Source organism: Bos indicus x Bos taurus, chromosome 23, assembly GCF_003369695.1.
Source record: "Bos indicus x Bos taurus breed Angus x Brahman F1 hybrid chromosome 23, Bos_hybrid_MaternalHap_v2.0, whole genome shotgun sequence".
NCBI lineage: Eukaryota > Metazoa > Chordata > Mammalia > Artiodactyla > Bovidae > Bos > Bos indicus x Bos taurus.
Genome location: NC_040098.1, coordinates 22,144,768 through 22,160,682, shown reverse-complemented (window position 1 = coordinate 22,160,682; position 15,915 = coordinate 22,144,768). Strand labels below are relative to the sequence as shown.

Sequence of the window (15,915 nt, the reverse complement as noted above, 5' to 3'; positions counted from 1 at the left end):
CATATAACTCTATACAAACCTGAATCCTTCTATTAATGTATTTGCATATTTACATTCAGTATTTCACTTTATCTGAACACTAGCACCTGAGGTATGAACTTGTATTATCCCACTGTTACAGATGAAAAGGCAAAAACTTAAGAGTAGTTATTAAATATCTTGGCCAAAGTAATATCACTAGAAGAAGGAAGAAAAGAGGTCTGAGGGATTTGAACCAGATGTGTCTACCCAGAGGCCAGACACCCATTACATGTACTGCCATCACCTGTAAAACTGCAAGGGAAGAGTTGTTGGGGCAGTCTGACCACGGTTTGAAAGAGATTTTCCAGACACAGGGTATTGCAGAAGGGAGTGAGTTTATTAAGAAGAAAGAGCAGAGATAAAGTGGGCACTGTGAGCGCAGTGGGCTGACAACTCCTGACAGGCCAGGGAGAGTCGACAGTTTTCATGAGTTAATAGCCAATTTTTATAGCCTTGAGACAAAGAAAATTCCCACTGGAAGGTTGGCGTTAGGTGATTGGGGAGCTTTGAGTGTTTCATGAAGTGGGCATCTTGGCCCAATTTGGAGTCAGGAAGCCTGTTAGTGATGTTCAGGGGCTTTTGGCAACTATTACAAAGGGGCTCGATTTTGGAAGTATCCTTGGTTCTGGGATCTGCTTCTGTGACCTTGGTATGAGACCCCACACCTGTGGCCTGGGGCAGGACTCAACATTACTGCCATTGCTTTTATGCTTATCTTTGTAGGTGCATTGATGGGGTATACTCTCTTTTTCCAGTGTACACATCCACATTTAATCCAGCAGCAAATTGTATCTATTTTCGCTTGCAAGGGACCCTCAAATCATTTCATTCCTTGATATCTCTGTGCCTATTACCTTGGTCTAGCACGCCCTTGTCATTGGCTCAAACAACTGCTTTGGCTTCCTCTTCACTCTTGCGCCATCCAGCTCACAGTATACACTGCAGCAGAGTTGTGCTCTAAAACCCAATCTTTTTCCATAACACTTCAGTAGCCCCCGTGTGGCTCTAAGGAAGAAGCTCCAACCCTTTTTGCTCCCCTTACAATGTAAGCTCTGGGTGACAGTAGCCATCCTGTGCAGTTTGCAGAGGAAGTTTTGCACATTTTTGCTATTCATTAACTCTTCAGTCAGTGCACAAACCTAGTTTTCAGCTTCTTTATGTTCTTACACCTGACCGTTCCTTCAGCTTCATCTCTTGCCAACTGCTGCCATTGAATTTACACTCCAGCTATAACGAATGTTGTTTAGATTCTGAAAATCACCAAAAACAGAAACAGTTATCAGAAAAGCACAACACTGAGAAAAAGAAAGGTAAAAGCTCCAAGACTCAGACAATCTGATAAAATGAGGAGAGCTGAGCCTAGTGACAGGGCAGTTAGTAGGGTCAAAAAGAGATACTTGGGAATAAAAGGCAAATGGACAACGGACACAAGAAAAACAGGAGTACACACCTATGTCATCAGCCACGAGGACCAAATCTCTGGATCAAATATTGTCTGTATACCTGTCCTACCTACCTTAGTGCCTTTCATTGATTGGAAGAGCCTTTCTGGGATGAGTTAAGTAGCTATTATGCTACTACATGGTTATTATATGCAAGCATCCTGCTAAAAACTGAGGGTGCAAGATCAGTGGGTATCAGCCACTGCCCTTATGAAGACTGCAACATAGGTAGGCAGACGATATTGATTATTTCAGTATAATAGAAGACAGACGGCACAGCAAAGGAGGGGTACTTTGCCAAAGATGAGGGCTTGCAGAAAAAGGTTTCATCACAGTTTCTATAAACATCTATTGATTTTGCCTATGTCAACAAGATAACTAAATCTCCCGATGTTTAGTCTACATGTTTCATGGACATGCATGGTTGTTTACGTAGAACAGGTAAACGGTCATAGGAAACTGTTATTTTCCCATTTGAATATAAATTCATTTTGTTGACATGGCTTTACCTAGCTAAAAGGCTGAATCTTTCCCAAAGGTCACAGAGGAATTCCTCACTTTGTTTGACAGGCTGAAGACCAAATTTTTTAATGTCAAGCACACTTATAAATAGTTTGAGTTTATCTGATGTCTAATGCCATTTAACCTATATTTTTTTCTGAAGAAATCTGTTTTCCCCAGCATGAAAACTCTATTTGAAATTAAGTCATATGCAGGTCCTGATGCACCAGGAGTGAGGCTCTTTTGTGTCTCTCCCTACAATCTCCACACCACTGTGGGAGGTGGCGAGATGGGGAATCATCCAAGGGACGGGGGTTGTAATCATATGAATACTGCAGCTCAGTCTTTCATATTATGATCCCAAATGTGCCACCCCAATATTTTCAGAAATATGCTGCATTGAATATGCAAAGTAGGGACTTGCTCAGAAATCACAGTTGCAATTCCAGGGAGCAGTGATTTACCAGGTACGGGAAGAGGGCAGAGTGGTGGAAGCCCTCCACCTAAGTGTAGGCAGTAATAGCACTGGTTGTACAAAACTGAAAGAAATAATAGGACTTATTAAAGCCTTGTCTTTTTTTTATTATCCCCATATATTGTCAGTCTAAACCATGTCAGTGGTAAAAATCCTCCTTTCTACTGGGTTAAACCATTCCCACTGCACCACACCCTTTCTGCAAAGGAAGGGAGTCTCTTTCTCCTGCACCTACTGAACAAAGGCTGCTGTTAACCAGAGACAGGAAGTGTTGCTGTCATCTGCTGTTTTTTTTTTAATATAAATTTATTTATTTTAATTGGAGGCTAATTACTTTACAATATTGTATTGGTTTTGCCATACCTCAACATGAATCTGCCACGGGTGTACACATGTTCCCCATCCTGAACCCCCCTCCCACCTCCCTGCCCGTACCATCCCTCTGTTTTCTTTACAGTGGCATCAGAGTTGCTATTTGATGCAATATTTACATTGCAATAGTAAAGGTGGAGCTCTATCAAGGGGCAACATCCTACTGCTTCCCTAGTAGAATATCTCTTCCCTGGCAAATAGGATGCCCACTTCCACTCAGCAAATGGCTTCACAAAATAAGTTTGCCAAGATCTGATAGGAGAACTGCCTTATCAGGGAATAGGAGTGATTTTCAAGTCAGACCTGAAAGTAATGAGCACAGTAATTAATAACCGCTGGTCCTTTAAGAACAGGTTTCTCCCTGGGGCAGTAACACCAATAAAAGGCCAGTTCAGGGCTTCCCTGTGACTCAGAGGGCAAAAAAGTCTGCCTGCAATGTGGGAGACCCAGGTTCAATCCTGAGTCAGGAAGATCCCCACTCCAGTATTCTTGCTTCGAGAATTCCATGGACAGAGGAGTCTTGCTGGCTACAGTCCAAGGTGATGAAAAGAGTCAGACACGGACTGAGCAACTAACACTTTCACACTTTGGAAACCAACAACCCATTTCAAATTTAAACTCAAGTCTTTCAGAAAATGTATAACTTTTCAAATAACATGTAAGTAACAGCCTCCTGAGTTCATCTGGAAGAAAGAGATATTTTTTAGAACAATTTGTAGAAGGCCTTGGCAGGAATATTTGAGCAAACAGAACTCATATTGAGAGGAAGGGAGAGAGGGTAAAAGAGAGGAAATAAGGAGGGAAGGGAAAATGTGTAGGAAATTCTTCAATCTTTGTAGGGCAAAAGTGTACTACATTTGGATTTTTTTTAGAAAAAGCAAAATTAAATTTTAAAATGCTTTAAAAAAAAAAAAGTGTGGTCTACATCTACCTAAGTTAGAAAATGTGTATTTAAATGGCTGAAAATTGACTGTGTACAAAGCAGCATGTCATCTTTGTGCATTGATCCAATAAGACTCTGCACTAACTGTATTTTGGCAGGCAGTTTTTAATCTTCAGTCCAGCTACTCCCCTGTGGCCAAAGTATTCTAAGTATTTTTCCAGCCTCCATCTATCTTTTTCTAGACCCATGGCAAAGCTTGTGGTCTCCTTGAATGCTGGGTCTCTCCCCACCCTCAGAGATTCTGTATTTGATATTGTATAAATAGTATGGAATTCTCTAGACAAGAATACTGGACTGGGTAGTCATTTCCCTCTTCACGGGATCTTCCTGACCTGGGGATCAAACCCAGATCTCTTGCATTGCAGGCAGATTCTTTACCATCTGAGCCACCAGGGAGGCCCAAATAGTAACCACGAAAGGTAAACTGAGACTTGGAAATCAGAGGTTACAATTGTTGAGATGTAGCAAACCTAGAACCCACTCTAGTGTTCTTGCCTGGAGAATCCCAGAGACGGGGGAGCCTGGTGGGCTGCTGTCTATGGGGTGGCGCAGAGTCAGACAGGACTGAAGCGACTTAGCAGCAGCAGCAGCAAACCTAGAAAATGAACGCCATGAAGTCAAGTTCCAAAAGGATGGAGACGTCAAACCTGGAGTGAAAGTAACGTCACTTTAGCTCAATTATAAAACTTAATTTACAAATATAAATTGTATGCATATGGACATTTAGTGATTTGACCAAGGTGATATAGCGGTTAAGCAGGAGAAGAAACTAACTAATGACTAAGACGAAAGCAGAACCTTGCTGCATGAAGTCTTCTCCAGAACTTTAATCATGTTCCACCATAAGAAAATAATAGTTATGGCAAAAATAGTCTTGATGATTTATTTATAAATGGTAGAACGTGGATGTCTACAGCCTTCTGTTCCTTTTTTGAATGTGCAGTGTGGATATTTTACTGTTAGAATGAGAACAGTTTATATTTAAGTTTTAAGCATACAGGGTGTAACAACATAGCAGGGAGATGGAATACTGCCACATTTGATGCACAATCATATGTGATAATATTTGGGTTATCAATTAATGCAAATCCTGTCCAAACTCCTTATAATTTTTACTAAGGCAAGATGTTTGCATAGACACCTGGGTTAGTTTCATCCTATACAAATATGGTGATCAGAGACAGTGAATTTTCTAGGAGAGTAACATCTGTCTGTATCCTATTTAAACTAAGGCAATTTTAAGATACCCAATATTCATTGTATACATAGTATTTTAGCATAAATAAATTTCAAACCAGAAAAACAATCCCTTTGTTAGATTAGAGCTCTAATTTCCATTTAGAAAATGTGGTCCCCCCAAAATAATTTCCTCCACACAGAAAAACTCAGCACCAAAGTTAGTGTCAGATACCCACATTCAAACATCCCCGCCATCACACCATGCTGCTGCTGCTGCTGCTAAGTCACTTCAGTTGTGTCCGACTCTGTGTGACCGCATAGACGACAGCCCACCAGGCTCCCCCGTCCCTGGGATTCTCCAGGCAAGAACACTGGAGTGGGTTGCCATTTCCTTCTCCAATGCATGAAAGTGAAAAGTGAAAGTGAAGTCGCTCAGTCGCGTCCAACTCTCAGCGACCCCATGGACTGTGGCCTACCAGGCTTCTCCATCCACAGATTGTCCAGGCAAGAGTACTGGAGTGGGTTGCCATACTTCTTCCTAAAAACAAACAAACAAACAAAAACCTTTGATTAAAATAAAACAACAACACAAAACAAACTAACAAAGTGAACCCCACATAAACTTCCATTTGAGGAAGTGCTCAGAGAGGCGGCTCACCCCTTTCCCAGCCACAGTGTGAGTCCAGATAGGTCTAAGTCCATTACTGTGTTATTATTCCTCTCACCAGTGACTGATTTAGATAATGGTCTTCTGGGAAAGAGTTCTTCACTCTTAGAAGAGATTAAGAGAAAGAGGCGGCTTCCTTTTCTTTGGGATCTTGTTTTGCCTGGATGTATGGCCCATAGAGTCAGCAGGAGCTTGGAGCCCATGCTCTAGGGATGGGTAAAGCAGAATGAGCTTCCCCAATGGCTCAATGGGTAAAAATCCACCTGCACTGCAGGAGACACAGGAGACACGGGTTCAATCCCTGAGTCAGGAAGACCTCCTGGAGAAGGAAATGGAGGCCCACTCCAGTACTCTTGCCTGAAAATCCCAGATGAGCCTGACAGGCCACAGTCCGTGGGGTTGCAAAAGAGTGGGAGGTGACTGAACAACTAAGCATGATGGATGCACAGTGCAAAGCAGAATGAGAAAAAAGGACTTGGATTCCTAGTGACACCCTAGAACCCAGATTAACCAGTTCTATAACTGCCATTCCTCTGGACATCTTGTTGTGTATAAGGAATGTTCTTATTTCTTAAACTAGTTGCGACTGGAAACATCCAACATGAAAAAAGACCAAAACTGCCTCTAAAATTTCCCTCTCAGACATGCTTTTTCTGGATACAACCAGCCTTACCAAAGGGTGGGAAAGCTGAGGAAAGTTCCTTAAAGCCATTACAGAAGGAGATCAATTTTGAGTATTTCCTTCAAGCCCCAAAGCCAACATTGCTGGCAGTGCAGAGCAATGAGTCCTCTGTGAAATGGCAAAGGGTGCCAGATGTTCACCTTGAACACACAACAGGGGTTTAGGGTAAACAGGAAAGAGAGTCCAGGAAAGGGATGAGAGAGTTGGCACCATGATCGTCATACCCATCTCTTCTCCCTAGATACACAGCTGACCGGCATCATTCATCTTCTCTTGTGACTAATCGGAGGCATATAAGACGAGGTGATGTATGCATCTCTCCAGACTGAGCCATAAACCTTCCAGATGTGCGCTTCCAGGCTCTCTCCCCCATCCAGCTGGCTAGCTAGAAAATGGCATTAGGAATGACCTCGGGAGCCATGAGTTAAAGGCAGATGAGTGCCCCATGGAAACAGGCCTCTGTCTTCTACCTGATCTGCTCAGCAGGAATATCCAAAATAGACTGTTAATCTTGAACAAGATATAAACTTTTAGTGTTTTACACTGCTGAGTTTTACTGTTTTATTTGCTAAAATTGCTCTTATTACAGTATTAATTCAGCAGAGGTACACAGTTTCGGTGAACAGTGATATGACTGAAGTGAACAAGTAGGTTAATATAATCTAGGTTTATAAATAAGGACAACCTGAGGCTCAGAGATTTAGTGTCCTGTCCAAAATATCCATGAAGCAACTTGTAGAGCTGACCTAGAACTCAACCATTCTGTGTCCAAGTTCACCTCCTTCTGGTATCCTAACCTACAAAAGGACAAGGGGATAAAATCTGACTTGGTTCCAAGTCTTGAAATTTCACCTTGACCAAGATATATCAGAAAAGACAAATCCTGTATGAACTAAACAGTATAGATTATTGTGCTATTACTGACTGGTCCCTACGTGCACTAATTTCACCTTTATACTAAGCTTTATTTTACATCAGATTCACTAGAATTATCACACAACCGGTATCCACTGAATCAGATCAGATGAGATCAGATCAGTCGCTCAGTCATGTCCGACTCTTTGCAACCCCATGAATCGCAGCACTCCAGGCCTCCCTGTCCATCACCAACTCCCGGAGTTCACTCAGACTCACGTCCATCGAGTCAGTGATGCCATCCAGCCATCTCATCCTCTGTCGTCCCCTTCTCCTCCTGCCCCCAATCCCTCCCAGCATCAGAGGCTTTTCCAATGAGTCAACTCTTCGCATGAGGTGGCCAAAGTACTGGAGTTTCAGCTTTAGCATCATTCCTTCCAAAGATATCCCAGGGCTGATCTCCTTCAGAATGGACTGGTTGGATCTCCTTGCAGTCCAAGGGACTCTCAAGAGTCTTCTCCAACACCACACTTCAAAACCATCAATTCTTCAGCACTCAGCCTTCTTCACAGTCCAACTCTCACATCCATACATGACCACTGGAAAACCACAGCCTTGACTAAACGAACCTTTGTTGGCAAAGTAATGTCTCTGCTTTTGAATATGCTATTTAGGTTGGTCATAACTTTCCTTCCAAGGAGTAAGCATCTTTTAATTTCATGGCTGCAGTCACCATTTGCAGTGATTTTGGAGCCCAGAAAAATAAAGTCTGACACCGTTTCCACTGTTTCCCCATCTATTTCCCATGAAGTGGTGGGACCGGATGCCATGATCTTCGTTTTCTGAATGTTGAGCTTTAAGCCAACTGTTTCACTCTCCACTTTCACTTTCATCAAGAGGCTTTTGAGTTCCTCTTCACTTTCTGCCATAAGGGTGGTGTCATCTGCATATCTGAGGTTATTGGTATTTCTCCCGGCAATCTTGATTCCAGTTTGTGCTTCTTCCAGCCCAGCGTTTCTCATGATGTACTCTGCATATAAGTTAAATAAGCAGGGTGACAATATACAGCCTTGACATACTCCTTTTCCTATTTGGAACCACTCTGTTGTTCCATGTCCAGTTCTAACTGTTGCTTCCTGACCTGCATACAAGTTTCTCAAGAGGCAGATCAGGTGGTCTGGTATTCCCATCTCTTTCAGAATTTTCCACAGTTTATTGTGACCCACACAGTCAAAGGCTTTGGCATAGTCTATAAAGCAGAAATAGATGCTTTTCTGGAACTCTCTTGCTTTTTCTATGATCCAGTAGATGTTGGCAATTTGATCTCTGGTTCCTCAGCCTTTTCTAAAACCAGCTTGAACATCAGGAAGTTCACAGTTCACATATTGCTGAAGCCTGGCTTGGAGAATTTTGAGCATTACTTTACTAGCATGTGAGATGAGTGCAATTATGCAGTAGTTTGAGCATTCTTTGGCATTGCCTTTCTTTGGGACTGGAATGAAAACTGACCTTTTCCAGTCCTGTGGCCACTGCTGAGTTTTCCAAATTTGCTGGCATATTGAGTGCAGCACTTTCACAGCATCATCTTTCAGGATTTGGAATAGCTCAACTGCAATTCCATCACCTCCACTAGCTTTGTTCGTAGTGATGCTTTCTAAGGCCCACTTGACTTCACATTCCAGGATGTCTGGCTCTAGGTGAGTGATCACACCATCGTGATTCTCTGGGTCGTGAAGATCTTTTTTGTACAGTTCTTCTGTGTACTGAATGGTTTAGTGCAAATTAACCTGTAGGTTGATCTAGAATATTGCTAACATCTCCTTTAATTTTGGCATATAATTTATCTTTCTAATATGATATTCGGCATTAACTTTTTGTAAAACTGAAATTAAGAAACCATACTTTTCTTCTTTCTCTTAAATATTTTTTTTTCTAATTATGAGTTAGTATGCTTTCATTATAGCAATGTGATTTCAAATTTTCCCACAGAGCCAGTGTCTCATTGTTGGAGGGGGAAGTTACAGGTAAGCAAGGGGAAGAGGCTACAGTTATCCATCTGGCAATAGATTATAGCTGGAGACGTAAATATAAACTCATATTTAGCTTAACATAGATACAGAGAGTTACATAAAGAACTCTATATATACACATATACAGGGATTAGTAAAGACCCATGTATTTCCTTTCTCTGTCAGCTGAGAGGGCTTAGAAGCAATAACATCCCAAGAGCAAGCAGCACATAAGGTGCCCAGATCTTTGTTTCTATGACCACCGTACAATAAAACGAAGCATGGCTCCTTGGGAAAATGGATGATTTTAGAACTGGGGCAGGAAAGATAGAAGACGAGTCTGGGGTATCTTATAGTGCCAGAAAATAAGGAATACTTTTAAAAAAGGTATCCCACAATAATGGGATATGTCAAAGGAGCTCCCTATAACCAAAACTGGAACAATTTGGGTAACAAAGTAATATCAAAATTATAGCCCAAAATATAAAAGAACTCTCTAGAAATATCCATGAGTCTGTATTGATACAAAATATGGACTAAATGAACGTAGTAGAATTGACAAGTATTCCATGTAGAAAAATTCCAAATAACTTAGGGAGACTCTAATCTCAAGGAGCAAGGAGGTAGACCATAACTCCCACTCCTTAAGTGTAGGTTGTATATATTGACTTCCTTCCAAAGAAGACAGTGTGGAAAGGCAAATGGAAGAAGAGTAACTTTAAAGTGGAAAAATCTAACAAGCACTACTTCAGGTAGGGTATTCAAGGTTCACATCCTCAGTGACAAGTCACATTGATAGAATGTACCCTCCATAAGCTGTAATGAAAGCAGCTGTAATGAAAGAGGTAAAGAATACCTCTGTATTCTTCTTCAACAAAACTCCTTACTCCTGTCTAAACATGGAAAAAAAAATCAGACAATTCCCAGGTGAGGGACATTTTACAAAGTATGTGACCAGTTCTTCTGAAATCTATCAAGGTCACCAAAAAAGGAGGAAAGTTTGAGAACTATCACAGCCAAGAAAATCCTAAGGCAATAGGACAACCAAATGCAATGTGATGTCCTGAATGGGATCCTGGACCAAAAAAATGGATGTTAGTAAAAATGAAGACAATCTGAATAAAGTATGGAATTCAGTTAAAAATAATGTATCAATATTGGTTCATGAAGTGTCATGCAAGTACCATACTAACATGAGAAATTGATAGCAGGGAACTGAATATAAAATGTAAGAGCGCTGTGTGCCCTGTCTTCACAACTCTTCCATAACTTAAAACAGTTCTAAAATTTAGAAGTTATTTTTTCAAAAAAAAAATCTTAATCCTATCATCTTGCAATAGGCAGACATTTTAATGCTGATTTAACCTTTTTTAAAAATGGGTCTATCTTCATTTTTCAAAGTCATTTCATCCTGTACATACTTGTTCACTTAAACTTTATGTCATTACATGTTTTCATGTCATTATAATCTTACAACATAATTTGTATTCATATCAAGGTAATTCATCTTAAGGATGTATCCAAAATTATTTAGTCAATTATCTACTGACTATCTTTATTCTTCTGTGTGCATGTGCTTAGTCGCTCAGTCATGTCCAACTCTTTGAGATACTATGGACTGTAGCCTGCCAGGCTTCTCTGTCCATAGGATTCTCCAAGCAAGAATACTGGAGTAGGTTGCCATTCCCTCCTTCAGGGGCTCTTCCTGACCCAAGGAAGACATCTCCTGTGTCTCCTGCATTGCAGGCAGATTCTTTACCTGCTGAGCCATTAGGAAAGCCCTTATGCAGGTCAGGAAGCAACAGTTCAAACTGGACATGGAACAACAGACTGGTTCCAAATAGGAAAAGGAGTACGTCAAGGCTGTACATTGTCACCCTGCTTATTTAACTTATATGCAGAGCACATCATGAGAAACACTGGGCTGGAAGAAGCACAAGCTGGAATCAAGATTGCCGGGGGAAATATCAGTAACCTCAGATATGCAGATGACACCACCTTTATGGCAGAAAGGGAAGAGGAACTAAAGAGCCTTTGAGGAAAGTGAAAGAGGAGAGTGAAAAAGTTGGCTTAAAGCTCAACATTCATAAAAATAAGATCATGGCATCTGGTCCCATCACTTCATGGGAAATAGATGGGGAAACAGTGGAAACAGTGGCAGACTTTATTTTTGGGGGCTCCAAAATCACTGCAAATGGTGACTGTAGCCATGAAATTAAAAGACACTTAATCCTTGGAAGGAAAGTTATGACCAACCTAGATAGCATATTCAAAAGCAGAGACATTACTTTGCCAACAAAGGTTCGTCTAGTCAAGGCTGTGGTTTTTCCAGTGGTCATGTATGGATGTGAGAGTTGGACTGTGAAGAGGCTGAGTGCTGAAGAATTGATGCTTTTGAAGTGTGGTGTTGGAGAAGACTCTTGAGAGTCCCTTGGACTGCAAGGAGATCCAACCAGTCCATTCTGAAGGAGATCAGTCCTGGGTGTTCATTGGAAGGACTGATGCTGAAGCGGAAACTCCAATGTTTTGGCCACCTCATGCGAAGAACTGACTCACTGGAAAAGACCCTGATACTGGGAGGGATTGGGGGCAGGAGGAGAAGGGAATGACAGAGGATGAGATGGCTGGATGGCATCACTGACTAGATGGACATGAGTCTGAGTAAACTCCAGGAGTTGGTGATGGACAGGGAGGCCTGGCGTGCTGTGATTCATGGGGTCGCAAAGAGTCGGACACAACTGAGCAACTGAACTGAACTATTCTTCTTTAATCCTACTGAATTTACTGAGGAAGGAGGTATGGAAAATGGACAGAGTAAGAAGATAGGAAACAATTCTGACATATTTGTTCATTGTGAGAGAGAGAGAGAGGAATGGGCCCAATCCAGAGCTGCCAGGGAAAATGCATTGGGCCCAGAAACAGGAGACCAAGACCAGTCACTGGTATCAGCTCTGCAAATAACTCTAAGTGTAGCCTTAAAGTCACTTCACTCTATAGTTCTTTATCTACAAAATGCCTTTATCCATAATATAAAGTAGGTAACTTACTTGACCCCAAGTAAAATTCCATTCCTTAAATCTATTCTATATTTTGCAACAAGACTATTTCTTAGAAAATTTCACATAGGTGATACAGCCAAATATACTTAATATAATGAAGAGGGTGTAGAAAATGGACAACAGATACATTTCCTCTTTGTTGTATAGCCAAAAACAATTCTCCATCATGTGGTACTAATGGAATACATTACATAAAGTGACTGTTGGTCGCACAGGGGACTCTTCGAGTGAAAAAGAGGGAGTACTAGTCCATGAATGTTGCAAGAAGAGTGAGTTTAGCTGAACTTAAGAAAAATGTCTAACAACAGAATGGTTCCTAGAAAAATTAGTGAGTTTTTAGTTGTGAGAGTTTTGCAGCCTGGGCTGGATAGAGAACCATTGAGAATACTACAGAATGTATTTCTGTCCTGGGTAGGAATTCAAGCTGAATGGTCACCGAGAACACTTTCCATTTTTAAGGGCTAAGATTTTTCTTTACTCTTATGAGCAACACCATCTTCAGCAGTGACCCTGTTTCTGAGCTCTCTCCTGTCTCCTTGGTCTCTCAACTGAAGAACAGATTCATTAACCAAAATAAAGGCATCAATTAGGTGGATAAATCCTTTGGCTAGTTTGTATGCTTTGATGGGTGCATCTCTAAGTATCCTGTGAAGGATGTGATTAAGAGAGTGTGAGTGGAATCATCTCTATTAGGTCAATGCAAAAAGAATAGAAACTATGGAGAGCAGATCTCCAGTTCACCATCAAACTTTAGAACCTGCCCTCAAAATTTCTTCCTATTCTTTCTAGAACATGAATTTGTGAAAGTCCCAATAGATACTAAACAACATATACACATTTATTAAAGGTTTTGAAATTGATCTGATTTGCAGGTAAAGGTTCTTCACCTTCACACTGTGGAGGGTATATATTAAGGGAGGACCTGGGGGTTTTCTTTTCCATATGGGGAAGGTGACTGTTTTATACACGCTTGTGCCGCCAAGTCGCTTCAGTCATGTCCGACTCTGTGTGACACCATAGACGGCAGCCCACCAGGCTCCCCCGTCCCTGGGATTCTCCAGGCAAGAACACTGGAGTGGGTTGCCATTTCCTTCTCTAATGCATGAAATAAGTGAAAAGTGAAAGTGAACTCGCTCAGTCCTGTCTGACTCTTAGCGACCCCATGGACTGCAGCCTACCAGGCTCCTCTGTCCATGGGATTTCCCAGGCAAGAGTACTGGAGTGGGGTGCCATTGCCTTCTCCGGTTTTATACATTAACTGACTCCAATGTGTATCCCTTCTACCTAGCTCACCTTCTTTCTTCAAACAAAGACTAGGCGCTAGGCGTCCCAAAACTTTTGTTTCTGGAATTTCCCTCCGAGAAGAAAAATCAGATAGGTTCTCAGTCCTCAAGGATGAGGGGCAGAAGGCGAAATGGGAGAAAAAGACTAAAACCAATTTTAGGAACTTTTGGTCCTAAACTTCAAAAGTACGGAAGTGAATGCAATATTTTATGAGAAACCACATATTGCCTGCGGATCTTCACTTCCCAACACACACACACACAAACACACACACACACACACACACACACACACACACACACACACACACACACACAACCAAAGGCGACTGCTATTGGCAAATGCCTCCTCTCCAATCACCAGAGCAAGGAAGGATCCCTAGAGCCTCAACGCACCGCCAATAGATGGGGTCTCTGCAGCCCGGGGAAAGATAGCGTGGAAGGAAATCCCTTGCAAGCTGTGTGGTGTGTTAAAAATGCAGCATCATTCTCTCAGCTCCTTTTCTTGGTCCGACAAGCCGAATTCGAGAGCCCAGGGAAACTGGAGGGCGAAAAGGCTGCCTCCTCCGGAAGCCCTCGAGTCCCTCCTTCCACGCCCCCCCCCACCCCGCTTCTGAGGCTCCCATCGCCACAGCTCCAATGGGCCGGCGGCGCCTTCCCCATCTCCTCTTCCATTCACTCCGGAGGGGAAGGAGGAAGAGGGAAAACAAAACTCTAAAAATAACTGTTAGCCTCTTAAAAAAAGGAAAAGCTTAGCTGCCCACCCCCCTCCATCCCCCGCTCCCGCCCTCCTCTTCTCCCTCCTCCCGCCCCCCACCCCCCCTTCGTGGGGCACATGTCTGCTTCTTACAACACCGAGCCACATGGTTCCAGTTAGGCGCCGAACCCCACCGGGACGAAGAGGAAATTCACATCTGTGGGACGCTCCGCACGGAACCAGCTCCAGAGAGGGAGACCGGGGGACTGCAGCACCGAGATGAAGGGCTAGACCGCGGGATCGCTGCTCATGCGGTGAGAAGGGGGCGCGGGAGGCGGCCGGGGCGGGCGGGGAGGGGTGGGCCCGGGGGCCCTCGCAGCGCCCGCCGGCCACCCCCGCGCGCGCGGTCTCTATCTGCCCGCCTTGCTGCAACTTGCTGCAGTGTTTGAAAGAGTAGTAGGAGCGCATGGAGGTGGGGCCGGGGAAAGACCGGGCGGAGGAAGGGGCGGGGGGGGACGCGGGGAGCGCGGAGGGGGCGGGGAGGCGGCGGCGGCTGTGGGGCGGGGGGCCGACCCGGAGCGGGTAAGACGGGGCGGGGGGGCGTGGAGAGAAGCGGGGTAGCCCGGTGCTTACACATGTCACATGTGCTTTTTAAGACGGCCGGGAGCGCCTGCGAGCTGGATTTGGTGGAGGATGCTGCGGCAGGTGCTTCGCAGAGGGCTCCAGTCGTTCTGCCACAGGCTGGGCTTGTGCGTGAGCCGGCACCCGGTCTTTTTCCTCACCGTGCCCGCAGTCCTGACCATCACCTTCGGCCTCAGCGCGCTCAACCGCTTCCAGCCCGAGGGCGACCTGGAGCGCCTGGTCGCTCCCAGCCACAGCCTGGCCAAGATCGAGCGCAGCCTGGCCAGCAGCCTTTTCCCCCTGGACCAGTCCAAAAGCCAGCTCTATTCGGACTTACACACCCCCGGGAGGTATGGCAGGGTGATCCTCCTCTCCCCACCCGGGGACAATATTTTGCTCCAGGCTGAGGGGATCCTGCAGACCCATCGAGCCGTGCTGGAAATGAAGGTGAACTACAAGGGCTATAATTATACTTTTTCCCATCTGTGTGTGTTGAGAAATCAGGATAAGAAATGCGTACTGGATGATATTATTTCAGTGCTAGAGGATCTCAGGCAGGCTGCCGTCTCCAATAAGACAACAGCCAGGGTGCAAGTGAGGTATCCCAACACTAAATTAAAGGTATGCTCCTCCTGCATGCTTCTGCCAATTAAAGAGGCAGCACTTCATTTCTTGCCCTAAACAAGCAAAGAAAATGCAGAGGTCTCATCCTTAAGACTCAGAAGCTGGTGCTTCTCTCATTTTGGCGGGGTGGTGGGGAACGATGGGCAACGAGTGAAGAAAACAGGCAATAAATGGCATGACTAGATATTAAGCAATTCAAAGCCAAACAAATGCCAAAAATGAGAAAAAAAATGGACAAAAAAAAAAAAAAGTTGTTTCTGAGACCCTGCAATTACATCTTTGTTCAGGGTTAATAAATCAGTGAATGGAAGGGGGAGGGGGAATCCTGAACAATTTGGGGGATTTCTTTTCATTCTGGGGCTCGATGTATTTCTTATTACTGATTACACATCCCACCTGGTGCCATATCCACCCCTTTACATCTTCAGCCTTGCTTGATTTTGACATGTAGGGAGTTTGTGCTTGGCTGCCCTGCGAGTGTGTGT

At 43.6% G+C, this 15,915-nt stretch overlaps 1 protein-coding gene and 1 long non-coding RNA gene across 3 annotated transcripts in view; one reads left to right on the top strand and one right to left on the bottom strand.

The window, feature by feature from the left end:
* Positions 1 to 337: 337 nt before the first annotated feature.
* Positions 338 to 14,420, bottom strand: LOC113881577. Its single transcript, XR_003508077.1, has 3 exons — positions 14,339 to 14,420; positions 5,410 to 5,471; positions 338 to 1,271 (listed from the first exon to the last, which is right to left on the bottom strand). It is a non-coding gene; the product is annotated as an uncharacterized LOC113881577 (long non-coding RNA).
* LOC113881576 (patched domain-containing protein 4-like) overlaps positions 14,408 to 15,915 on the top strand; it is a 58,500-nt gene continuing 56,992 nt past the window's right edge. Inside the window, exons 1-2 of one of the 2 annotated variants that reach the window (XM_027524611.1) lie at positions 14,408 to 14,499; positions 14,842 to 15,253. In XM_027524611.1, coding sequence (XP_027380412.1) covers positions 14,495 to 14,499; positions 14,842 to 15,253 — 417 coding nt within the window. In that variant the 5' untranslated portion in view covers positions 14,408 to 14,494. Of the gene's footprint in view, positions 14,500 to 14,827; positions 15,254 to 15,915 lie in introns of those variants that run through there. The other variant, XM_027524610.1, reaches the window with a different exon arrangement.